The sequence below is a fragment of the Trichechus manatus genome, unplaced genomic scaffold, assembly GCF_000243295.1.
Source record: "Trichechus manatus latirostris isolate Lorelei unplaced genomic scaffold, TriManLat1.0 scaffold00052, whole genome shotgun sequence".
NCBI classification, from domain to species: Eukaryota; Metazoa; Chordata; class Mammalia; order Sirenia; family Trichechidae; genus Trichechus; species Trichechus manatus.
Window position 1 is genome coordinate 8079142 of NW_004443988.1, and position 27688 is coordinate 8106829.

At 41.5% G+C, this 27688-nt stretch overlaps 1 protein-coding gene across 2 annotated transcripts in view; it reads right to left on the reverse strand.

Moving 5' to 3' along the window:
• RBKS (ribokinase) overlaps positions 1-27688 on the reverse strand; it is a 146584-nt gene that overhangs the window by 4961 nt on the left and 113935 nt on the right. The window contains exon 8 of one of the 2 annotated variants that reach the window (XM_012555914.2): positions 8352-9103. The exons of the other annotated variant lie outside the window; for it this stretch is intronic. Within the exon in view, the coding sequence (XP_012411368.1) occupies positions 9071-9103 (33 nt within the window). The 3' untranslated portion in view covers positions 8352-9070. Of the gene's footprint in view, positions 1-8351; positions 9104-27688 lie in introns of those variants that run through there. 2 annotated transcript variants of the gene reach the window in all.

Below are 27688 nucleotides of genomic sequence, written 5' to 3' on the forward strand. Positions count from 1 at the left end.
ATGAAAGTTTCTCATTGTTCTTAGGACAAAATTCTAGCTCTTTCATTTGGCATATGATGATCCCTAGCCTACTTTCCAGTTTCATCCCTCACTTCTCCCTATTCCCTTATGGAATCCTGGGTCTTTGTTCATGGAGACGCCTGCACTTGGACTCTTCCCTAGACTAACTCCTACTCATTTTTTAAGACTCAATTTAGGTATTGTTGTTGTTGTTGTTAGGTGCCATCGAGTTGGCTCTGACTCATAGTGACCCTATGTATAACAGAACAAAATATTGCCTAGTCCTGTGCTATCCTCACAATTGTTGCTATGTTTGAGCCCACTGTTGCAGCCACTGTGTTAATCCATCTCACTGAGGGTCTCCCTCTTTTTCACTGACCCTCTACTTTACCAAACATGATATCCTTTTCCTAGTCATCACATATTTATTGACTGGTACCTTCCATGTGGGAGACCTAAGTTCAATTTCCAGCCGGTGCACCTCATGGGCAGCCACGACCCACTACCACTGGAGGCCTACATGTTGCTATGATGCCGAACAGGTTTTAGCAAAGCTTTCAGACTGAGACAGATGAGGAAGAAAGGCCTGACAATCTACTTCCAAAAATCAGCCAATGAAAACCCTACGGATCACAGTGGTCTTACCTGTAACTGATCACGGGGGTGGTACAGGACAGGGCAGCATTTCGTTCTGTTGTGCATGGGATTGCCATGAGCTGGGGGCTGACTCAATGGCAGCTGACAACAACAACATCAACTATCCAAAGCACTGTGCTAGGCTTCCTCTAGGAAGCCAATCCTGATCCCATCAGTATGGGGTAGGCACCCTCCTGCCCTCCTCCTTGACAGTGGGAAGACTGTCTTAATAACCTTAGTATCCTGAGACCTTAGTGCAATGCCCAGCTTGTAGGTGAAATAAGAGCTGACTAAATCAAGGATTGTCAGGGGGACGAGTGGCTGAGTGATCAGGTGAGAAACGCACACTTATCCCAAGAAGGCCCTGTAGGAGGTATGGTACTGAGATAGACTTGTGAGAGCCCTGGTTTGCCAAATTCCAGTTAACAGAAAAGTAGATGAGATGGAAGGCATTAAGTGCGGTCAAGGAAAAAACCCATGTGGTGAAAATCCCCAAGGTAAGAACTTGTCAGGCGGCTACAACAGTTCACAGACGATCTTGCAAGACTGATGTCATCACTGAGGCTCATTTGTTAAGAATCTGTACCCACGCGGGGTGACTCATGGCCCAGACTGCTGAGGGACCCCAACAGTCAAAGTCCTTGCATTCCTCCTTGATGTCTTCAGGCATTCCATCTGACAAGCAGATACCACTTTCCTTTCTTTTCAAAACCTCTCCCTACACAAAGTATTCAGAGCCTACACTGTGGACCTAAATTCCTCAGCCAGGCTTGTGGTTTTGGAGGCCAGGGAAAAGGCAAACAGGCTGAAACATGACTAAATCACATGTTAATGCACCATTTCTTCTTCTTAAAAAAGATTGTTGGGAGGGGTTGAGAAAAGGGAGAGAGCTAACGTAAAGCCACCAGGTTCCCTGTCTACCTCCCACTGCCATGCTGGGGCCAGGAGACTCCACCTACAGCTTCAGCCCTGCTGCCCACGCCTCAGGGGAGGTGCGCTTCAGGAGTGCTGCTCCAACTGCTGAGGTGACCTACCTCAGGGGTCCTGGTGGCAGGCCCTGCTTCGCTCTTGCTTCCGAAGTCTAAGGATGGGGCTTCTGCCTGGTTCGCATTTGCAGGAGACCGAGGCATGAGCCTCTGATTGGGCCTGGGAAAGTAAAAGCCATTCTTTTCCCTCAAGGGGTTAATAATCGACCCATCAGGAAACATCGTTGTCATGAACCTTGGGGAAGCAGCACAGAAAAAACAAACAAAACTGGTTTTAAACCCTGCCTCTCTCCTTTCGTTAGCTGTGCCATCTTTTAAGAATGGTAAATTAATTACCATTACACCTACAGGGAAGCCCCTCAGTCATTGCCATTTCTATTCACACAACTGGGTGCAATGTTCTGTAGTTTTCTCAACTGGGACAATGCAGTAAATGGTTTGGAGTCAGAAAGACCTGGGTTTAAGTCCTAGTTTCACTGCTCGCTAGCTGTGTGACCTCTGGCAAGTTACTCAATCTTTCTGTGCCTGTTTATTTACCTGTAAAATGGGAACCTACCTCATAGGGCTATTGTAAATATTGAATTAGATAATGTATGTGAAAGGGCTAGCACAGAGCCTGGCACAGAGCAGGTGTTCAACAAAGGTGGGCTGGACTAGGTGGTCTCATCTGAGATGCCCCTTTCTTTGCTAATGCTTTTGGACATGAAGTTCATGATTACTGATCTGAGGGCGAGGGGTTTAAGCTGTGACTGATTTTATATTCTTATCTGAGAGTAGGGGGACAAGGGCAGCCAGCAACGTGCTAGCAAGCCAGGGACAGGTAGAAGCCACAGCGTCCTATAGCCCTGATTACAACGAAGGCTGGGCTCCAGAGAGTTCTAGCATGGTCATCTGTATGCGCTGAGGTCTCTGAAATCCATTCTCCTCTGGGGAGATACTTTATGAGGCTTCTAAAGAGGCCATGAGTAGGAGATTAAAGAAACGTAAAGTGAAAAGTGTGAAGGTCGCTTTAGTCAGTGTAAGACTGGGGAAACCTGGCAAACCTCCTGCTTTCATGTGGGATGAAGGAGTAGAGACAGAACAATGAGAGGCTTTGGGCAGAGGACTGGGGCTGGGGCGGGTGGAGCTGCAGGGCAGCCCTGTGAGGGCAGGATTAAGGCTGCTTTGATGGAGCCAGAGTGTTCCATTACTTGCTCTGGCAGTGGCTGAGGCTCACTGTCCAGGGAGAGGAGGTGTGGAAGAGCCTGGAGGATGGCAGAAAGGCTGAACAGATGAAGTCAAGGCAGGGACGGATTACCCAATAAGCAAGGTACGCACTGGCTTACTTGTGCTTACTTATTAATGATGTGGTAAAACCCATGTGAAAATGTGCACCACAGATTAGTAAGTAAACACAAGTAAGCCCGTTCATATCTTGCTTACTGGTTAATCTGCCCCTGTGTGGAGGACATTCCTCTAGCGGTGCTGGCACCTGAAGTCAGGGTCTATCCTGGGTCGTGATGGACATCAGGCCACCTGATTCACCTTCTCCCTGTGACTGACCTCACCACCTACTCAGAGTGAGCAGAAAGGCTCTGTCTGCCTGGACACTTCATTCCAGGTCACGCATTCTCAACTGGGTGATACCTCTGCCACGAGGTGAAAATGGTTCTTGGGGTGAAAAAAAAAATTAGGTATTATGAGGGGTTGTAGCTTTCCACAGGGCCACAGTAGGTAAACAGAACAGTGTATCTGTGGTACTGAAATTTCATGGGGGAGGAGGATGATTGGGAAAAATATGTCTAAAAAGGCTCCTTGGTGGGGGAGGAGGGAGATAATAAAAATAAGGTTGAGAAACACTGAACTAGGGCCTCTGGTCCCAAAGAACCACCAGTGGCCCAGTCCTCTGGGCCTGCTGGTATGTTAAGAAGACCTAACCGGTAGTATCTAAATTACAAGGCAGGTGTTGGTAGCTCCCTGTTTCCTTTCCACTGAGCCAGAAATTCCTACATCTCCCAGCCAATTCTTCTCCTGTTTCCCTCAATCTATAGTCTCCATAGCTACCAGTGAGCCCTGGGCAAGCCTCAAGCCCTGGAGTGAGGAATTTAACAAGATTAGAACCAGTGTGGCCTGGCCTATATCCGGAGGCAGGAAAGTGCAAAGGTTCTCTCCTATGCAGACACTACTGAGTGGTCTGTCCGCAAATCAAACCAAGAGATACTATGTTTCTTACACAAGAGCCCAGTCTCCACTGCTCAAATCTGAATTTTTCTATCTTCTCTTATCGGCGCATATTGACATCATAAGGGTGAGCTCACATCCTCTCCCTGACCTTGACCTTCCCAAACTAGGTCAGCATATGAGCATCATGATGGACAGTGAGGATCCAATTTTCTTATCACTATTGTGTAAGTGCTGCTGATTTCTGTTATAAATAAATCTGTAGGGACCATGACAAATCATTATGTCATATATGCCCATGATGTTGGCTTCTAGAATCAGCGATCTTAATGTATTATATTTAAATTTCAATTTTAGGTTGAGACAGTTCACTTTTAAAATATTGTGTGATTAAAAGAAAGAGCAAGTATTCTGGGGCTTAGTAAGATATTTCAGATGATCACTATTTCATACTAAACACGTGTAAGCAGCAAAGTTTTGATACTGCTTTTATTTCTGTCTGTTAAATAGGCATAATTTTTTTCCCTGGTTCTATAATTTATTAGTTGTTTGTGTTTGTTTGAACAGCTTTATTGAGATATTATTTACATACCATACAAGTCACCCATTTAAAGTACAATCCAGTGTTATTTAGCATATTCCCAAATTGTACAATCATCAACACAATCTAATTTTTGTCCCCTAAGAGAAAGCTTCTACCCATTAGTAGCCACTCCCCATTCCTCCCCAGCACCTCCAGGCCTAGGCAACTACTAATCTACTTTCTGTCTAGATATATGTTAAACAGACTCACATTTTTGGTCAAAATTATTCAATATTTTTATTCCACAATTAACCAATAGTTTATTATCTGATCACTTGATTTTAGCTGGCACTGAGTGTGAAAAGTGAAGGTGATCTTGGCCTATTGGGAACTGTTCTATTCTACTTAGTAAAACTGCACTGCCACTCGGGGCGGAGTATCCAACAAGCAGGGTAAGCATGGTGCTTATCTTGCTTACCAGATCATCTGTCATGAAATTGTTCACTACAAATTAGTAAGAATGCACAAGTAAGCCTGTGCTTGTTTACTGGGTCATCTGTCCCTGTCAACGACTATAAATTTGAAAAGAGGCTTTGATTCTGTAGGAAGGTGTTGTGGGGTTGGAAAAGAGACAAGATGCCAGCCATACCTAGAAGCAGAATCTTTGATGTGGTGAAAAAATGTGAAATTATTCACTACAGATGATCTGGTAAGCAAGGTAAGCAACGTGCTTACCTTGCCTAGTGGATAATCTGCCCCTGTTGCCAATAAGCACTGAGGTAACAAGTTTAGTTTCCAGGGCTTAGAACCAGTTCATTCTGGTTTGACCCCCTGCTGAGAATTTGCATTTCCACCCCAGATACACTAAATTAGAATCTACAGTTTAACAAGATCCCCAGGTGATTCTTATGTCAGAATCTTATTTATAGGTAGGGTACTACTTTCATCTTCCGGATGAGAAACCACGTGTAAGAACTTGATCAAGGTCAAATGGCTAGTAGGTGGCAGAGTTGGGATGCCTCAGTTGAAGGCTGGTCCCCATCAAAGCAGTCCTCTGGGGAGGTCACACACACACATATTCCAACGTTGCTCAGAAACTGTTCTTTTGGAACACTGTCATAATTTGTAGCATCCTCAATAGAGGCAAATTTTCACCTTCTAAGCCAATGGTTTCCAAACTTGATTACGCATCAGAATCACCTGGAGGATTTGTTAAAACACAGGTTGCTGACCTCCACCCCTAAAGCTGATGATCTATTAAACTGGGTTGAGGTCCAGCATTTGCATTTCTAACAAGCTCCTGGGTGAGGCTGATGGCTGCTCATCTGGGCCCACACTTTGAGAATCACTACCTTAAGGAAATTATTTCTAGAAAGAGTGAATCATTTAAAACCAAGTCTAAGGTAAGAGATCAAGGTAGGGAACACTCTCCTTGGCCCAAAGCAATGAGCCACTATAAATAACACTGGCTCTCAGGGATTTTCTAATAAAGATCCAAAAAGGTTCTTAACAATGGCAGTTTGATTGGACTAATTTGAAGCTTCCCAAGGTGACAACTTTAAAGGAGAGAACACACTTTGGGATGTGTGCTAAAGAATTCTCATGAGTGTATGGGCACACCTTGCACAGTAGTGCACTGTGAGCTGTTCATTATCAACCTTTTGTTTTCCAGCTTTAGAAAAAGAAAAGAAACTCTGTAGCTGACACCCACGTTAGAGAGAATCAGTATTAAGGAAGAATTTGGAGCCCCTGGTGGCGCAATGGTTAAGAGCCTGGCTGCTAACCAAAAGGTCAGCAGTTGGAATCCACCAGCTACTCCTTGGAAATCCTATGGGGGCAGTTCTTTTCTATAGGGTCACTATGAGTCAGAATCAACTTGACGGCAACCTAGTTTTTTTTTTTTTTTTTTTAAACAGCTATTTACAGAAGCTGAACTAGTCAGACTGGTATGGTGGGGGTCCTTCTATTCTGCAAACACCATGGATGTGGAACATGAGGGAAAACTTTGACCCTTCCTCGCCTGGTTTTTCTGTTGAGATTAGAATGGACAAGGTGTAAAGATCTAATTTTGGATGTCAGAGATAAATATGCAATAATATTTTATGGGGGAAAAAAATCCTAGCAGAAAAGGAAAAGTGACTACATTAGGTACTTAAGCTGAAGAGAGTCAATCCTTAGCGTCACAGCAGGGAGAGGGAGGTGGAGATTGCCTAAATATTAGTTCTAACTGTATTTTCAACTTTACATTACATTAAGCCCTCCTTGTACTCCTCGTTAATTTACAGCAAATGCTGACACAAACTGATGTGCCTTCTCTTCTTTGACATCATGAATTATGCATTTCCATCTGGAATGAGGTTGTATGGGGCAGAGCCTTCTTTCATTTAGATGGATGATAACAGAGGGCTCAATGGGAGGTTGAGTGCAAAATCAGAGTAAGTGGTGCCAACTTATGTTCAGGGCAGCACTTCACTGCTCAAAAAGGCTGCAAGTATTAAAAATGACACTGGTCTTTCAATTTTCAATATATTGATTAAACTTTAGCTACTACAGAACAAGAAAAACTACCAATCTTCATCCCAGAACTGTCATATTCTTCATTTATTGGTACCCTGGGTGGCGCAGACAGTTAAGCACTTGACCACTAACCGAAAGGTTGGTGGTTTGAACCCACCCAGAGGCGCCTTAGAAGCATGGCCTGGAGATCTGCTTTCAGGTCACTGCCTTGAAAACCCTATGGAGCACAGCTCTACTCTGCACACATGGGTTGCCGTGAGTTAGAACTGACTTGATGGCAACTGGTTTGGTTTACAAGTATTTAGTACCAGCTTCTGTGGAGTTGATTCTAACTTATGGTGACCCCATGTGTTTCAGAATCGAACTGTGCTCCACAGGGTTCTCATGGCTGTGATTGCCAGGCCTTTCTTCCAAGGCATCTCCGGGTAGGTTCAAACTGCCAACCCTTTAGTTCGAAGTCGAGCCCTTAACCGTTTGAGCCACCAGGGGCCTTACAGGTATTTAGTAATCATTTGTAAAATCACAGATTATTGGAATAATGCATGACTTGAATTTGACCTAAAATTGAATGAAAGGTAAAAGAAATCACCTGTTCAATATAGCGTGTTACCGCTGTCCCAACTTTCACCCATGAATGTACATGGATATGGTGCTCTGAATACCTCAGAGGTCAGCACCATGGATTGATCTGGCTCCATTATTGGTGGCAAATGGCTCCTGTCCATTTCAGCCAATGGTCCATATTGACAGAGGCCATCTGCTGACTCTGAGTCCTGACTCTGTCTCAGTGTCCACTTCAGCTTCCAGTCTGTGATGGGATCTGGGCTGCCCAGTTATACCAGCACAGAAGTGGGGCATTTTGAGGAAGCTGTTTTGAGACAGCACTTGCATCAAAATGACCATGTAAAAATGTAGACACACTGCCTCTCATTACCAAATAATGTATAGAACAGATATCCCTGATCCCACCCCATTTCTGTACCTCCTCCCACCTTCAGCCCCAGACTAAGCCTCACCCTGTATGCATTCCTGAGCCATCTCTGAAAGCTCTCCCTCTGTTTTCAATCTTGACCCATCACCTCCACGCCAGGAGGGGGAATTAGTGATAAGGTGAAGCTGTTTGTTTTGCACATTGCTTGATAATTTAAAAAAAAGAATTTCATGTTTTATTTATAATTATGGTAGTTAATGTTATTAATACGAATTAATCTGAATCAACATGGCCACATCAAAGCAGCTCTACCATAACGTTCTTTGTCTGAAACTGGCTGTGTCCAGCAGCCATGTCATGATGTAACTTACCCGCAGGTACATGCCTATTCTGACTGGTGGCTGGCCAGCCTGAAGAATATGTGAGGGTCTGTTGTCAACTCGGGATTCAGCCCTGCTCTGGCACCTGGGGGTCGGAAGCCATGGAGCCAGGAGGAGCCCAGTGGGCTGCGCTAGCACCTCTTCAGGTTCAAAGGCAGGACTGGCCTGTGGCTGTGCTCCGTGGGCGCCGCTCTGAACCGCAGCCCTCACTGCCTTTCTGTCTGGCAAACCACAGCGAAGAATGGCCTGTGGAGACTTAAAACTGGTTAAAAGTCCCACTCTGCCCAAAATGTCTGTGGTGGTTTAATTTATTCTATAGAGAATTCTATATTAATGAAAGACAAGTGGAATCCTGAGCCTGAGCTAAAACGGGAATTAAAAAGACCCATTCTTCAGGCAATATTAAATGGAAGCTTTGTATATAAATAACTTCATATATTGGTGAGTAAATGGCACTTAAAACTAAAATGTTAGTGATTCATTGGGTTCTAAAGATTGGCCTTGCCTTCTGTGGTCTGTGATCTGTCTTCTTTGTGACTCCACCATTCTAGACAGAAAACAGTTAATCCAACGTGATTTAGTATCTTACAAAAGATTCCGCTAAAACATTTTCTGCCAAATGTTCATCTTCTAACAGCTGCTTTTTTATTTCAATGAGAGGTGCTTGAAATAAAACCATTGTTCTCCATGAAAACTGCATGCGAAATAATGTACAGCTACCAGATTATTAAATAGCAAAGGCATTTGATAATATTAGCACCAACCACAGGTTCCACTTCTGCTGATGCACAAAATTCTGAGTAATTAGTCATTGCACAATAATGTATTTATATCCCTTTTGCTTGAGCTGTTAGGCCACAAAATCAGCAGGCAGTTGCTGTTATAAAAGGGTTCTCTGAGTTATTTATAATATTTCTGCTTCCTTACAGCTGCTGCTTCACTCTTGGGTCTGGAGCCAGGCAGGTCTCCACTGTGAAAATGAAGGAAGGAAACCGAACAATTGTTCTGTGAATCTCACTGTGCTGAAAGCTGGTATGGGTGATTCACAACAAACTGTGTGTGCCTTGGCTGGAATGCCGGGTATATGCATCTATGCAACTCAACCTCATCACAAACTGGCTGACTTGTCACTTCATCAAAGGCTGGGGCACAGCTAGAGAAGGCTGTGTTTCTATTAGGAGCAGGCTAGCGTCTAAGGCACAAGTGGTAGGGCAAAACATCTGAACTGGCATCGTGCTGCAAAAAGGTTTCCTTCAAATATGATGTACTTTAAATGAAGGAGAGGTTTCTGCTCCAAATGTTTGTCTGCTGAATAGATCAGTGATTCCCCAAAATGGGGGTGGTAGTCAGGTAGGCATGCCCAGTGGAAGGGCATGTAGGAATCACAGAATTGTGTGTGTGTGTTTGTGTATATATTAATAGTTCATTCCTTTTTTTTTTTATTTTGTTGTTGTTGAGAATATACACAGCAAAACATAGACCAATTCATCAGTTTCTTCATGTACAATTCAGTGACACTGATTACATTCTTTGAGTTGTGCATCCATTCTCACCCTCTTTTTCTGAGTTGTTCCTCCTCCATTAACATAAACTCACTGCCCTCTAAGTTTCCTATCTAATCTTTTGAGTTGCTGTTGTCACTTTGATCCCATATAGTTATTTAAAGAGCATAATGCTCAAGGGAGACTTTTTTTTTTAGTTAAGCTAACTATTGTTTGGTTTTAAGAAGACTTTGGGGGATATTTTTGGTTTAAGGTTTAAAGATTATCTCACTGTAATAGTTTCAGGGGTTCATCTAGCTTTCATGGTTCCAGAAAGTCTGAAGTCCATGTGACTTTGAAATTCTGTACTACATTTTCCCCTTCTTTGATTCACTGGAGCTTTTTATTATTTTATTTCTTGTGGAAATTAACACAGGTGCCTTCCTGTACCATCTGCAGAGAACCACTGATGATATGAACTGTTTTTAATGGGAGGAGGGCTTAGCCCTTAGATGAGTCAGAGCTGAAAAAAATGCTGATAACTAACTGAATGATCTGTTTATTTTGACCAGGAAGCAACCATCTCACTTAGTCTTTCCCCACCCCCTTTAGAAAATGAACTATCACATGTCCTCTGGATTATTAAGAGCTCTCAAACCCACTTCTCAACATCTCCACTGCCACCTCCTTGGTCCAGGCTGTCATAACCTCTCGCCCAGATCAATGCAACAGTCTCTAGACTCTTCTCCCTGCCTCCAGTCTTGCTCATTTCCAGTCTATTCTTTTTGCACAGCAGCAAAAATAATCTTTTTATAAAATATCTATCTGATCAAATCTATCCCCTGCTTAAGCTCTTCAGTGGCGCCCACAGCGCCTCAGGCGCATCCCCATCACAGCCCTTCTCCAGCTGACTCACAGGCTTACTGACTTGCCTGTCTCCTTGTCTATGCCCCATGTGACCAGGGAGTGTATTACTACACCAGTGTATTCTTAGTGCCCAGCCCACTGCCGAGCACACAGGGAATCGGAACAAAGTGTGCTGAATCAATGGGTGGTCAATGGAGTGCTTCTGACTCCATTTTGCTGTAGTTTACCACAGGTGTCTTTTTTGTTGCTTACAGGGCTGTTTTTAGGTCTGAAGGCCCCTTTTGTTTCATTAGTCCTAGAAGTACCAGGATGCTCTGAGAATAAGGTGACAGGCAATGTGAGGATCCTGACGATGATCACTGGCTGTGAAGAAACCCTATTCAGGCTTCTCTTTCTAGCAATGTAGTGGACTACAGATCTGAAAAAGTCTCCTTTTACAAGATAACCAGAACTCCTGGATAAATACAGAAACTCCGTCATTATACATGCGTTTAAAAAACAGAAAAGGATTTTCTCAGATGCCAAAAACAAAATGGGAACTAGAAACCAGAGTGGTAAGTGCATAAAAATATGGCTGCCCAGCTTGCCAGTCTCGGTAATCTGGGGGCTTAGGTTTTAATGCCCATGTTTGGACAAAAGGTAGGTTTCAAGCAACATACGATGCTGGAAGTAAGTCTCCTGCAGAAAGAGTGGACTAGAAAAAAATTAGCATAAACTCAGGGAAACAACAAGGAATCCTGTCTCCACTGAGAATCTGTAATCCTAATCCTGTCCTTATGCAGGTTTGGTTTTTGAAATTTATACTATCTGTGTGGTTCAGAAACCCACAAACCAAGAAATTAAAGTATTCCCTAATGAAGGACACTCCTGGGGCAGCTGCAGAAGCAAAGGCAAAAGTTCTCAGGCAAGAAACACCTTCAACATAGACAACACAGGATTCCCACGGATAAACCACCACTGAAGATTGTCCTTTATTACAAAACAAAACAGTCCAAAGTTGCAAAACATGACAAAACAATCTACCATAAATGAGAGTAAGCAGACAGAAATAAAAGAATTAGCTCTTCACAATTTCAGATAATACGGTCATCTAAAAGAAACTATAAAAACAAACAAAAAAACCCGTTGCCATCAAGTCAATCCCAACTCATAGTGACTCTATAGGACACAGCAGAACTACCCCATATGGTTTCCAAGGAGCGGTTGGTGGATTCTAACTGCCGGCCTTTTGGTTAGCAGCTGAGGTCTTAACTACTGCACCACCAGGGTTCCAAAAGAAATTCTAAATATGTTTAAAATGATTCAAGACAAAAGAAGGAATTGAAAAATAAGAAAAGCACATGACGCACACAAAAAAGAATGGGCAGGTTTGAAAAAGAACTAAATAGAACTTTGAGAGATGAAAAATATGGTTATTAAACTTAAAATGGGTTAAACAAATTAAACATGGCTGACACGAGAATAAGGAGCCCTGGTGGTGCAGTGGTTAAGTGCTCAGCTAACCAAAAGGTCGGTGGTTTGAACCCACCAGCCGCTCCCATGAAGACTGTAGTCTTGGAAACCCTGTGGGGCAGCTCTAGTCTGTCCTATAGGGTCGCAATGAGTTGGAATAGACTAGACGGCAGTGGGTTTGGTTTTTGGTTTTTTTGACACGAGAATTAACGAGCCAGACAAGACACATGAAGATATAATCCAGAACACAACACAGAGAGACAAGAGATAGAAATTATTAAAAGAGTTTAAAAGACATGAATAACAGAGAAGTTCTAACATATCTCTAAGGGGCCCTTTGGTGCAAATGGTTACGTACTTGGCTGCTCACCAAAAGGTTGGTGGTTTGAACCCACCTAGTGTCTCTGCAGGAGAAAGATCTGGCAATCTGCTTCTTCAAAGAGTACAGCCCAGAAAACCCTATGGGGCAGTTCTACTCTGTCACATGGTGTCCGTATGAGTCGAAAATCAACTCATCGCACTTAATAACAATAACAACAATGTATCTCTAATAGGGAGGGGTTCCAGATGAGAGGAGAGAGAAACTAGGGAGGGGCAAAAATAAAAGAGAAAGTGATTGAGAATTTTCTAGAATTGATGAAAAACATGAATACTCAGATTCAGGCAGAACAAAGAGTCACAAGAAGCACAAATAGAAATAAACTGAGATCTGGACTCCTTGAAACTGCAAAGTGACAAAGGACAAGAGATGCTTTTAAAAAATAACGTTGTTCACAGGTATTCCTAAAAGCTAAGTTCTGATGTAGGCTGAATTTTCATAGCAGTAAACATCTTAAGCAAAGTGGCCACACGGTAATGTTTTATTTCTTAAAAAACAATCTGAAGCAAAAATAGCAAAATGTTAAGAATTAAGAAAACTGTGCAGCAGGTCCATGGGTGTTCATTATATTTTCAGAATAACTGAAATATTTCATTATTTCTAAAGAAATGGAGAAAGAGGGAGGAAAGGGGAGAAGCAGGGAAGGAGGTGGAGAAAGAGAGAGAGAAGAAGAGAAATACAGGCAATCTGATTGCCTTTGGGGTTAATGTAAGTATTTGATGCAAATTATATTCACTCACAACCTAATCTAAACAATTAGATTCCTACAGGTGGAAACTAAAAGTTAAAGAGAAAACCAAGCAGAGGAAAACCTCCTTCCTGAGTAAAGGGCAGTCATGGGGAAGTCATCTACCAAATGTAACCATGATCTTTCTCTTCTCAGTTTCTTTTGACTAAGGAGGGAAAAGGATGTGAGACCTTAATTTTTTTAGAGAATAATTCACCTAACCTCTGGACCCCCTCAGCCCCCAAATTGTAGCCTTTTCAGGAGTTACATGGCAGTATAGGGCACACCTATATTTTTTAAAGGAATGGAAGTAGGAAGAAGAAAGCAAGAGTGACTGTCTGCCCCTTTAAACTCTGTCCCACTGTAAGGAAGTCTAGTCACACACATGCACACATATACACATGGCATTCATGCCACTAAGGTACAGTTTATTCACACAGAGCACACACGTCAGCAACATAGATAACACAAAGTTAATGAACCTATAAAACACATACTTTTACATAGATGGCAGACAGATATTCAGCAAGCCATGAACCACACACTGTTTTTTCCATTTCCTTACCCACATCCATCAGCAGCAATGGGCATTGAAGGCAGTGGGCACAGTTCCAATTCACTGGGATCTACAGTTTGACTCCAGATTTTTTTTCACCTCCTCATAGTTTCAGGTCTCCTCAAGAAGCACGGCCACACAATGGAAACCACTTAGAAGGCCTACAGTGTAGTCCTGAGAGTGCTGCCATAAATCTCCTGAAAACACCACAATAGCATCCTAGGAAAACATGCCAGGAGCAGACTACAGGCCCTTTGCCATGTTAGCACACCCATGACTAGGACACTTGAGGGGAAGAAATAGAGCTTAGGTGTAGGAAGCTGAGAGGAAAAGAAGTCTTAATCCTACATGGGTAAGCAACCTCTCATAACATCACACCATCCCTTCTCACTGGGATCCCTGGGAGCAGAGGGCCTATTTCCTGTCCCTTCCATTAGGCTCTGTCTAGCCAAAGAATACTGACTATTTGTGGACTGCCAAAAGAACAAACAAATCAGTTTTAGAAGACATACAACCAGAATGCTCCTTAGAAGCAAGGATGGCAAGACCTTGGCTTGCTTACTTTGGACACAGCATGAGAAAAGACTAATCCCTAAAAAAAGACAACTTAGTTGTCAGAGGGTCAGCAAAAATGAAGGAAACTGTCAATGAGATAGACTGACATATAGCCACAACAATGGACTCAAACATACCAATGATCGTGAAGATGGCACAGGACCAGGCAACATTTTGTTCTGTTATACATAAGGCTGTCATGAGTTGGAGCCAACTTGATGGCACCTAACAACAACAGACCCACCGAACACTCTAAATCTAGATTAATTTAGATTCTGTTCTCCTGACTTTTGCTAAAGCTTAAACAATTATTCCCTTCTCTACATCCTACGTCTATGTCTACGCCCCTCTTCTCCATTATCATTGCTCTTCTTTTAGTCTCTGGCCATATTGAGTTCTGAAATAGGGCCAAGGTCAAGATGCCCCTAAGGTGCCCGGCACTAGGCACAAGTACATGTATGCCCAGTTCTGACTGTAGGACAGTACCTCAGGAAAATGGAAAAGCCAGCCTCATGTTTGGCCCTGGTTCAATTCCTCAAAGTAAAGATGACATTTCTGGTAAGCAGTTACAATTAGATTTTTTGAGCCCTGGGTTTCCAACTGATCACATGCAGAATTAAGAAAGATAATTTAAAATATCTAATTCTGCCTGATTAGTTAATAAATGAAGTGATCTGCTGAAGTGGAAGTAATGTAATAGAGCTAATACGGCCCCCTGGGCATGACAGGTGTCTTGTGCCTCTTCTCTTTAGCAACTGCCTTTCTTCTGTCCTTTCTTTACAGCCAGTGAACTTTTTGTCTTCATCTTTTCTGGCAGCCAGCACCAGCAAGAGTTTTACTGATATCATTCCTAAGGTTAAGAGGCTATTTCAGAGCCTCATTTGGGTTTTCTTCATTCTGTGTTGCCAACTTCAGAGATGTCATTCACAATCTGTAATTTAATTTTTTTTAGCCTGGCCTTTGTATGATTACAGTTAAAATAATCTAAGGTTATGTTTGAAATGGAATACCGGGTAATTATTTTGTTTTCAAGTCATTAAAAAGAACTTGTATTTAAGATTTATTCTTTCTTTAGACAAATGTAGAATTTAAGGAATATAAGGAATCCTGTAGATCCTCTAGTCCCTTGACTCTCCTGGAGTCACATAGACTAGTTACTTTCCTAGAAGGAACTAGGACTCTTTCATTCATCTACAAAGGGCCTATTATTAAATGCTAAGCACTGTATTAAGCACTGGGATGCCCAAAAAGAACTCTGAGCTGAATCTTGAGGCTAGGTAGGTGTATGCTAGGCAGAGAAGGAGGAGTGTTTCTTCTTTCCCTAAACTAAAGAGTTAGTTTGAGAATGTGATAAAAGAGGAATTCATTTTCACTAGCCTTTACAGTTGGCAGTTCAAGCTCCTATTTAAAGCTATTTAATGCAGAGATGACTCAGTTATCATCCCTAAGAATGGTGCATGTCTCCTTCAGGTCTTGCCATTTGATGACAAGATTGAATGGAAGTAAAAGAATTGAAACCAGTCATTCAAGCAAAAATGTGCACACCAATGTTCACAGCAGCACTATTCACAATCACCAAAAGGTAGAAACAACCCGAATGCCCATCACTGATGAATGGATAAACAAAATGTATATCCACACAATGAAATATTATTCAGCCATAAAAAGGAATGAAGTACTAACACATGCTACAACATGGATGAACCTTGAAAACATTCTGTTCAGTGAAAGAAGCCAGTCACAAAAGGCAACTGTTGTATGATTCATTTATTTGTGAAATATCCAGAAGGGGCAAATCTATAGAGATCGAAAGTAGATTCATGGTTGTCAGGGCCTGGGAGGAGGGGGGAACAGGGTGTGACTGATGGGTATGGAGTTTCCTTTCTGGTGATGAAAATGTTTGGAACTAGACAAAGGTGATGGTTGTACAACATTGTGAATGTATTTACATGCCACTGAGTTCACTTTAAAATGATTAATCTTATATAAATTTTAACTCATGTCTTAGTTACCTAGTGCTCCCGTACCACAAGTGGGTGGATTTAAAGAACTGAAATTTATTTTTTCACAGTTCAGGAGGCCAGAAGTCTGAATTCAGGGCATGGTCTAGGGGGAGGTTCTCCTTTGTATATGTATTTCAGCTTCTAGTAGCTGGCAATCTTTGAAATTTCTGGGCTTGTATAGGCACCTGCCATGTGTGTCTGTTTTCATATGGTGTCTTTCTCCTGTGTGTGTGTCTCTTGTCTATTCTGCTTTTTTTATAACTCAGAAGTGATTAGGGTTAGGAACCACCTTACTACGTATGAGGTCATTAACATAACAAAAGAAAAACTAATTTCCAACAGGATCAGACCCACAGGTATAGGGGCCAGGACTCCAATACATATTCCACAACACCTCAATTAAAAAAAAAAAAAAGAATGAATGGAAGTGAGCTGTGCCAGAACCTTTTATATCTGGACTGGGGACAGTCCTGACACACAGCTAGTCAGCTCCTTGCCCTGTACAGGAAGATGCTGGAGTTGAATGGTGGTGGTATCTGGGTTCTCTCCAGTAATGTACACAGCAAAGGTAATGCCCACTCTGCTTAACAGTGGGTGATGCAAGCTCCTGATACATGCTACCTTGGACCCCAAAATGATCCAGAGGAAGCGAACAATCAGACAAACAGGGACATACTAATGAGAACTAACACTTACTGAGTGCTTACATGTGCTAACCATTGTTCTTAGGACTACACATGGATTATTTCCTTTAAGTGAGACTGCACTGTACTGTACAAAGCAAGCAATGCCTTTTCAAGATCTGGCAGCTTCTGAAGATCTGTTAGGTGCCATTGAGTCGATTATGACTCATAGTGACCCCATGTAACAGAGCAGAGCTGCCCCATAGGTTTTTGAAGCTATAATCTTTACAGAAGCAGATTGCCAGGTCCTTCTCTCTTAAGAGCCGCTGGGTGGTTCAAACTGCCAACCTTTTGGTTAGCAGCTGAGTGCTTAATTGTTGTGCCACCAGGGCTCCTCTGAAGATCTAGAGAAAAGGAACAATTATAGAAACCTGTACCATGACAAGTGACAAGAAAAGTCAGTGTTGGAATGCCAAATAGGGGAGACCGAAGGCTAGGCAGACTGCCACCAATCAAGAGGCAGAGTGGTATGGTGGAGAGTACATGCGTATTAGAGTTGGGCTGACAGACAGATCTAGAATCTATTCCTGGCTTTGCCAACTAACCAGCTGTATGACTCTGGGCAGTTCATTTACCTCTGGGAGCCTGTTTCCTCCTCTATAGAACAGATGGAAACCCCCATCTTGCAGGGTAGTTCTGAAACTATGAGCTAATACACAATGCCTGGCACACAGCAGTACCCAAAGAGTCCTCATGTTCCCAAGAATCTGTAAGAAACAAGGAATTTCAGAGGCTGAAGCTACCTCAGAATCCACCAACTCCAGCCACGTCACGTCTGGACGCACAACCTAAGGCCCAAAAGTAACGAGTCATGTCTCCAAAAGAGCATGGCTAGCTAATGGCTGACTCAGGATCAGAACTCAGGATATCACCTGCCCGTGGCCTCTGGCACCAATAATTACAGCTGGCTATGTGCAAAGCCCTCAAGATAATTTTGCCAAAAAGGTGATTCAAGGTGATCCTTTAATGCACTTCAGATTATGACCTCCTCACAGAATAGCTGCTTTTCCCACGTTCAGTTTAGGCCACTTCTGCAGCAGGTTCCTCTACTTTCTTGTGTTATACCTGTTCCTCCAGCTGTCATGAGCCATTCCATTTCATTCATATAGAAAGTACATGAACTATGAAGTAGGTGAAATATTAAATACATAAACATGAAGGGTTACCTACTGTCTAGTTCCAATTCCTTCAAGTCATCCAATTAACCAAAGACCCAGAAAATGTGGCAAAAGCCAAAACTCTGATCAGTCAATATTTTATTAATTGTGAGAATGAGGGCTGAAATGTTAAACTTAGATATGTCAGCAGACTCACTCAGAAAGGAAACCTGAACATGAGGAAAGTTTCTCTGAAGATCTGCCATGCGTTTGAGTCATGAATAGAAACAGTGCAGCTTTGACATTTATTCTGATATTTTCAAGGGAGACTGTATAAAATAACTTATTTTTGAGGAAAATTGCTTGTTTAGAAAGATTAAGATTGAAAAAACGAAAAAAAAAAAAAAACTGTCAAAATCACATAGCGAAATACCCAGACTTAAGGAGGCTTAAGTGCCCTGGATATGAAAGTAATGTAGCTCTATTTCTTTGACATCAGCCACCAGGGCTCCATCCATTCAGAAGTCACCCTAGGTCAAAGGGCCACTCAGGCTAGTTCTACAGATATTTTGGAATTCTTGAGAAGTTCTGTGTGAGACCAACCAAGCGGGAACTATGGCAAATCACTGGCTGCTTTTTGAGGACTATGTCCTGGCTCCCAGTACACCCTCTGAAAAGTGATATCACCTATTCTACTCAATACATGTGGCTCCAAATAGCTTTGCCTGTGCTCCAAAGTCATATTTACTCCTGTCATGGTTTGAATTATGTCCCCCAAAAAATGTGTGTATCAATTTGGCTAGGCCATGATTCCTGGTAGTGTGTGATTTTCCTGTATGTTGTAAACCTGCCTCTATGATGTTAGTAAGGGAGGATGGGTGGCAGTTGTGTTAGTAAGGCAGGACCTGATCTACGAGACTGGATTGTGTCCTGAGGCAATCTCTTGAGATATAAAAGACAGAAGTGAGCAGTGAGACGGGGGACCTCATACCATCAAGAAAGCAGTGCCAGGAGCAGAGCGTGTCCTTTGGACCGGGGTCCCTGCACCGAAGAGAAGAAGTCCGACAGAGAGAAAAAGCCTTCCCCTGGAGCTGATGCCTTGAATTTGGACTTTTAGCCTACTTTGACTGTGAAGAAATAAATTTCTCTTCGTTAAAATCATCCACTTGTGGTATTTCTGTTATGGCAGCACTAGATGACTAAGACAACTCCAAACTGCAAAGTCATACATGAAAAACACAGGCTTATGAAAAAAACAGTTCAGAATATGGAGTGGAACACAGCAACCCCTCTTATAACACCTTCCCTCCATCCCATTCTCCTTCCCATGAATAACTATCATAGCAGGTGGTTTTGTTTCAGATTTTAAAATACACATTTGATTACAGACAGCTCGAGAGTTACTTTCAAATAAATGTCATCATAATATTATTTAACCTTCCCCTATTGCTGATTATGCAGACCTGTCCAATCCATTTTTGGTTATTATAAACAAAGCTGAAATTTAACATTCTTTTACAAATTTTTTTTTACGTGAGCATTTCTGTAGGATGGACTTGCCACAGGGAAAGCACTTTAAAAAATTGATATTGTCAAATTGCCCTCTGAAAACATCCTATGAATCAGCACTCCCACCAGAATTAGATGAGAGCATGGACTATTTGAACTTTAAGATTATCAATCTTTAATTTTTGCCAACCTGATGGGCAATAGGAGCCCTGGTGGTATAGTGGTTAAGAGTTTGGCTGCTAACCAAAAGGCTGGCAGTTCAAATCCACCAGCTGCTCGTTGGAAACCCTATGGGGAAGTTTTACTCTGCCCTATAAGAATGCTATGAGTTGGAATTGACTCGACAATGGCAATGGGCTTGGTTTGTGGGTTTGATGGGCAATAAAGGGGATCTTATTGTTTTAACCTGCATATTCCTGATTTCTAGTGAGATTCAGCATTGTCTCATTTCTTTATCTTTGCATTTCTTCTTCAGTGAATTAATTGCCTATTCACATTGTTCTAGAGAGTTGTTTGATTTTTTTTTTGAGTTGTAAGAGCTCCTTATATATTACACAAATTAATCCTCTGCTGTTGCAAATATTCAAATTTGATGTTAATGGGTATTCAAAAGTGTATGAATGTGCATAGAAAAAAATCTGGAAGGATTTACATCAAAAGATTACTAGTGATTATATCTAAGTGGTAGGAGTATGGGTACTTGATTTTTTTCTCTATACCCTTCTGTATTGTCTGCTCTCTACCCCCTCCTCCAATAAAGCGATTAGTGGGGTGAAGGCAATGATGAAGGCTCTCTGGTAATTCTGAAAAAGGATTTCTAAAGGTACTTTGAGTAGTGGCAGGATAAAAAGTAATCCTCCTAAGGTAAAAATTTGAAGGATGCAACACTTACTGGGATAATAAATTGATATAGCTATTAAAAATTAGCCTTATTACTTTGTAGTCACCTCCCATATACCCCAGGCAAGACTCTCCCTTCTGTTTCCTTTCAGTATCCAAGATTCTATCACTCTTTACCCACAGTATTTTACTCTCCCAACCCGTTTTCAAGTATTGGCAGTCAACAGTGAGGGGCACTCAAGCATCTTGCTCTAATAGAAGTTTCTGAAAAGAAATGTGCAATGGCTGCATTCAAGGACAGAATGGCTTTTGAGCTACAAAGACCCCTCAGAAAACATACTAATTATTAACAAATGCAAAAAAACAATATGTTGATCAGAAAGAAGTGGATGGGGCAGGGGAAGAAAGAGTAGTCTTCTGGGGGAGCACAGTCCAAGGAGAGTCACAGAGACCAACACTGGCAGTGCCCATGTGAGGACTGCTGAGTATTTGCTCTTCTCAGCAAGGCTATGGCAAAGTAGGAACGGTGTCTCAGGTTGTCTTAGTTGACAGCACCTCTTTAAGATCACCTAAATCCATTGGTTCTGATGATACCTAGCAATATTTGTATGGCTTTCCACGGGGTGGTGAAGTTCACACCAAGGTGTGAATAATGGCCTCTCAATGCTGGGTTTTCAAAGATTGAAGTGTTATTGTGGATGGTACTTTGCAGGTAGATTAATGTGAGTCTATCCTTGTGAGTAAGATGGCAATGGTGGTTCAGTGGTAGAATTCTACCTTTCATATAGGAGGCCTAGGTTCAATTCCCAGCCTTGTGTATTGGAGGGTTGCATGTTGCTACAATGCTGAACAGGCTTCAGTGGAGCTTCCATACTAAGATAGACTAAGATAGACTAGGAAGAAAGGCCTGGCAATCCACTTCTAGCAATCAGCCAATGAAAACACTATTGATCACAACAGTCCAATACCATTGTGTATGGAGTTACCATGAGTCGGAGGTCGACTCAACGGCAGTTAACAAAAACAACATCCTTGAGAGTAGCCTGGATGGCTGGACCAGACCCTGGGAGAGGTGACTGCACCAGCAGAAGCTACCTTGGATGCCTGTGGGTAACTGGCCAGCCGCAGCAATCACTTCACCCTAGTAAGTGCTTCTAAGCAAACTTTAACAGAAACTATCTCCACTTCCTACTGGTGCAATCTCTAATTTAGGACCGATTCTCAAGGCCTGACTTGTCCCTTGGGGCATCCATGCAGCTGGGCTGACACTGCCCAGTGCCTTACCAGTAAACATGAATACACTGCACTATAGGACTCAAATTAATGGAAAGGGAGAAAGGGGAATAACATATAGGTGAGACGAATTCCCCACGCCCTTAGCTTTTGTTTACTCTCATCTTACTCATATACCCTGAATTATGATGATTTATTACAAAGTGAATGAAGACAGCTTTAGCCTTTGGGCTGAATTCTTAAAATGAGAGTGTTACTGTATATTCTAGGACTAAACCATTTACATGTGAAAAAAGCAATTTGTGTATCAAGAATTTTACAGAGCTTATAGGCCGGAGATAATTAATGTTACAACATATCGCACTAGCACAATCATCTTAAAGTATTTCCATTTGTAAACCATTTGTAAAAACTCTAACTGTGGAGAGTTTATTCAGTGCAGTCCTAAACACAGAAGCCAGAGGCCCTCACCTCCAGGTTGGAAGGAACAGAATGAGGACATGAGCGCCTGCCATTTTGAGGCTCAGATTCAGATAACATACAAAAATGAGAAAAGAGAGACATCTGTCACGTCTTCCAAACTGAGCTGAGGACATCTGCAGCTACTGCTACCATCTCATGCTAGTACAACAGGAAAAATGAATGTAAAAATAGAAGTGATATATTCAACTATTAACAGTGAGGCAAAACTCAATATAGCAGCCTGCAGAAGTGTTGACGTAGAATGGGAAATGGTTTCTCCTAGGGCAGGTTATCTGTCTCAGGTGAACAATGTGCCAACTAACTAAAGGTGTTTGCATCACCCAGGTCATCCCTGATTCCTTAACAAGAGATTAGGAGAAGGAGGTGAGTGGGATGCTTACAAACCGCCAGAGAGCAAGTAATACCCTCCTGACAGAAAAGTGAAGGAGCCCGTTTGTTCAAAGACACTGCCTCCCTGGGAGTTCCTCACCTCACCATATGAATTATCTCCCCTTTCTTAGACTTATGAAGAGGCTCAACACTTGTGTGCAGAACAGGCAAGAATTTTAATAAGGAGAGTGCTTGGTGAGAGGGGCAAAAACCAAAAAACCAAACCCTTTGCCGTTGAGTCGATTCCGACTCATAGTGACCGTATAAGACAGAGTAGAACTGCCCCATAGAGTTTCCAAGGAATGCCTGGTGGATTCGAACTACTGGCCTTTTGGTTAGCAGCTGTAGCACTTAACCACTACGCCACCAGGGTTTCCAAGGATGCCATAATACTGGCAGTAGAAAAGATATGAGATTATACCTAAAACCAAACCCACTGCTGTCCAGTAGATTCTGACTCATAGTGACCCTGTAGGACAGAGTACAACTGTCTCATAGGGTTCCCAAGGCTGTAAATCTTTAGGAAAGCAGACTGCCACATCTTTCTCCTGTGGAGCAGCTGGTAGGTTCAAACTGCCAACATTTTGGTTAGCAGCTGAGCGCTTTAGCCACTGTGCCACCAGGGCTCCTTGGTATAGACTCAGAAAATAACTACCCTTGCTTCTTGGCAGTGTCACCTCTGCTCAAGTGGGGGCAAAATGTTTAGCACCCATTCAGTACACTCGGTACAGCCATTCAGCGGTACATTTCTCACAAGAGTATCCATTAGTGCTGTGCCTAGATGGATCTTTTTGTTGTTGTTCAGACCATTTTTTAAAAATTGAGATATAACTCACAATTCACTGGATTTCAGTTATATTCACAAGGTTGTACAAACAGGATCTAATTCCAAAGCATTTTCATTACCCTCCTAAGAAAGCCCATACCCATTAGCAGGCACTCCCCATTCTCTCCTCCCTTCAGGCCCGGCAACCACTAGCTTTACTTTCTGTCTATGGATTTGCCAAGCCTAGAAATTTCATATAAATGGAACCATACAGTATGTAGCCTTTTGCTCTGGCTTCAACTTAGCATAATGTTTCCAAAGTTCATGTTGTAGCATGAGTCAGTCCTTCACTCCTTTTTATGGCTGAGTAATATTCCATTGTAAGAATATGCCACAATTTGTTTATCATTCATCAGTTGATGGAATTCAGGTTGTTTCCACTTTTGGGCTATTATGAACAATGCTGCTATGAATATTTGTGTATAAATTTTTGTGTGGGTATATATACTTTCATTTCTCTTGGGCATATGCCTAAGAGTGGAATTACTGGGCCATACAGTACCTCTATGTTTAACTTTTTCAGAAACTACCAAACTGTTTTCCTAAGTGGCTGCACCAGTTTACATTCCTATTAGCAATTTATGAGGGTTCCAATTTCTCCATATCCTTGGCAACACTTATTATTGTCTGTCTTTTTTATTATAGCAATTCTACTGGGTGTGAAATGGCATCTCATTGTATACTATTATTTACAAAAAATCAAAGCCATCCATTTACACAGTTCAAAAAGATAAGGCTTAAAATAAAAATGTTCTATTCCTCTCCACTACCATTTCCATGAGGCAAAGACTTCAATTTTTTTTAGCAGTTTCTTCGGGTATTTATCTTCTATTTCTGATGATACGCTTACAGTATTTCTTTATCCATTTTAGATATTATCTCCTGACATCCACCTATGGAAGATAAGCATTCAGTTCTCTTATCTGCCCCCATGTGTACACAAACACACACTCATTTTACCCTTTCATCTTCACAATATTATAATTCTCATTTTTAGTTAAATCAATAATTGGCATTTACATTGTTATGACTATGCACTCATAGCCATGTGGTATACAAAGATAATATTTACTTAATCATACTTCTTCTCCCTTAGATTGCAGTTGACCTAGAAGAAAACTTTTTATTTCTTCAGTTTTCTACATACTAATTACTAATTTATCCTCAAATTCTTCAAGAAAATGAGAAATCTCTAAATATATTCCAACATACTAGATATTCTACAATTTCTTTTTATTTATTTATGTTTTTCTATTATGGAAACATTCCTTCTGAAGCCCTCCACTCTCCTACTCTAATCTGGTCTGGTTGGTCTTGGACTTGTTGCATAGATACTGTCCTGAAATGCCCCTTCATCATCACTAACTTCTTTCCTACGTTGCATCACCAGTTTCCCAGATCCTATATCTTCATCTTTCTCAGTTTTACCCCTTGGTTTACAGTAGTATATCTTCTTCTGGTATCTTCTTTATTCCTCTATTTCTCCATCATTGCCTTCTTTAGTTAAAATTTAAACAGTCTAGGGTACAATTTAAATTCCCTATCATTTCTTTTACTATTTTTTTGAGTTATTTTCTTAGTGGTTGCCCTGGGGATTATAATCAACATTTTAACCTTTAAGCATCTAATTTGGATTAACACCAGCCTAATTTCAATAGCATACAAAAACTGTTCCTATGTAGCTTCATTCCCTTGTCACCCTCCTTTTGGCTGTTACTGTCATATACATTACACCTTTATATACTGTATGCTCATCAACACAGATTTGTAATTATTACTTTATACAGCTGTCTTTTAAATAAGATAGGATAAAAAGAGTTATAAACTACATATTTAGCTATGTAGTTATCTTTATGGTGCTATTTCTTCATGTGGGTTTGCATTACTCTCTAGTGTCCTTTCATTTCAACCTAAAGGACTCCCTTTAGGATTTCTTGTAGTTCAAGTTTGCTAGTGATGAACCCTCAGTTTTTGTTTATCTGGGAATGTCTAAATTTCTCCTTCATTTATGAAATACAGTTTTGCTGGATATAGGGTTGTTGGTTGACAGTTTTTTTCTTTCAGCATTTTGAATACATCATCCCACTGCCTTTGGCCCTGCATGGTTTCCAGTAAGAAATCAGCTGTTAATCTTTTTATATATATTATATATATTTCTATTGTACTTTAGATGAAGGTTTACAGAGCAAACTAGTTTCTCATTAAACAATTAATACACATACTGTTTTATTACATTGGTTGCCAACCTCACGACATATCAACACTCTCCCATTCTCAACCTTGGTTTCCCCATTACCAGCTTTCCTGTCCCCTCCTGCCTTCCTGTCCTTGCCCCTGGGCTGGTGTGCCCATTTAGTCTTGTTTTGTTTTATGGCCCTGTCTAATCTTTGGCTGAAATGTGAACCTCTGGAGTGACTTCAACACTGAGCTATAAGGGTGGCCAGGGGCCATACTCTCAGGGCTTCTCCAGTCTCAGTCAGACCAGTAAGTCTGGTCTTTTTATTTTTTTTGTGTGAGTTAGAATTTTGTTCTACATTTTCCTCCAGCTCTGTCCAGGACCCTCTATTGTGATCTGTGTTAGGGCCATCAGTAGTAGTAGCCTGGCACCATCTAGTTGTGGTGGACTCAGTCTGGTGGAGGCTGAGGTAGTAGTGGTCCATTTGTTCTTCAGTGTTAATCTTATTAAGGATTTCTTGTATTGGATGAGTCACTTCCGTTCTGTCGCTTTCAAGATACTCTCTTTGTCTATTGACACATTATAATGTGTCTAGGTGTGGATATCCTTGAGTTTATCATACTGGGAATTCGCTGAGTGTCCTGGATCTTTAAACGTTTTTCATCAAATTTGGGAAATTTCTGGCCATTATTGCTACAACTATTCTTCCTGTTCCTTTCTCTCTCTTCTCTACCTCTGGACTCCCACTATGTGTATGTCAGTCTGCTTGATGGTGTCCCACAGTTCTCTGAGCTGCTGTTCAGTTTTTAAAATTCTTTTTGTTTCTCAGACTGGATAATCTCAACTGATCTGTCTTCAAGTTTGCTGATTCTTTCTTCTGCTGGCTCAAATCTGCAGTTGAATACCTCTAGTGTATTTTTAATTTCAATTACTGTACTGTTCAAGTCCAGAATTTCTATTTTTTTTTTATAATTTCTATCTCTTTATTGATAGTCTCTATTTGATAAGACATCATTATACTTTAGCTCTTTAGACATGGTTTCTTTTAGTTCTTTTATTTAAAATAGCTGATTTATTAAAAGTCTTTGTCTAGTAAGTCCAATCTCTGAGCTTTCTTGGAGATAGTTTCTATTTATTTTTTCCTGTGTATGGACCATACTTTCTTGCTTCCTTGCATGTCTCATTATTTTTTGTTGAAAACTGGACATTTAAAAAAATATAATGTAGCAAATCTGGAAATCATATTCTCCCCCACTTCCCAGGGTTTGTTGTTGTTGCTTATTTGTTTAGTGTCTTTTTTGAACTAATTCTGTAAAGTCTTTATTATTATTTTTTAATTGTACTTTAGGTGAAGGTTTAGAGAACAAATAGTTTCTCATTACACAGTCAGTACGCATATTGTTTTATGACATTGGTTAACAACCCCACAACATGTCAACACTCTCCCTTCTTGACCTGGGAGGACCTTTTTTCTTTTTTTGGTGAAAATATACATAGCCAGAGATACAGCATTTCAAAAATTGCTACATGTACAATTCAGTGACATTGATTACACTCTTTCAGTTGTGCTGCTATTCTCACTATCCTTTTCCAAATTATTCTATCACCGTAGGCATTCAGTGGTTATCTTCCTCGTTTTTTGTTTGTTTCATCCTGCTTTTTTGTTTTATTTGGTTATGTCTGAGCAGGCAGGCTGTGTGTTCTTTGTTGTTTGCTCATCTGTGGCCACGATACTTTTCACCTCCTTCTCCAATCAGCAGGGTCAGTCACTCAGGTATGGTACAGCAGGGCAGGTCCAGCTGAAGGGAAGTTGCTGGGATGGCTTTTTTGTGGCATATACCAGGGCTGACAGAGTGGACTGGGAATCAGTGCAGGGCAGGTTCTGGTAGGCCGTGCCTGTGCTGTTTGGGATTGTGATGTTCAGCGCACGGTGCCAGTAGGCAGGAAGGAGGGGGTAGATTGTGATGTGTGGAGCTAAGATGCGTATGGGAAAGATGAGAGAGAGGAGAGAGGAACAGGAGCCAAAAACATACACACAAACAAAAACGACTGCTAAAGGAGCTTGCTTTTGGAGTGGAGAGATGAGAGACTGAGAAATGAGGAAAAACAAAAATGAAGGAAAAAAGAAAAGGGTAAAAGAAAAAAGTGAATAAATCGAGAAACTGGAAATGAAGAAAGACAAAAAGGGGACAAGAGAAAGAAGAAAACAAAACAAAGAAGAAAAAAATGCCTCCAGGGATGTCCCTGTGTGACTGCGCAGAGTAAGGGAATAGATCCAAGCTGCGCGGTACTGCCCAGGTAGAAGGGGCTCCCAAGCTG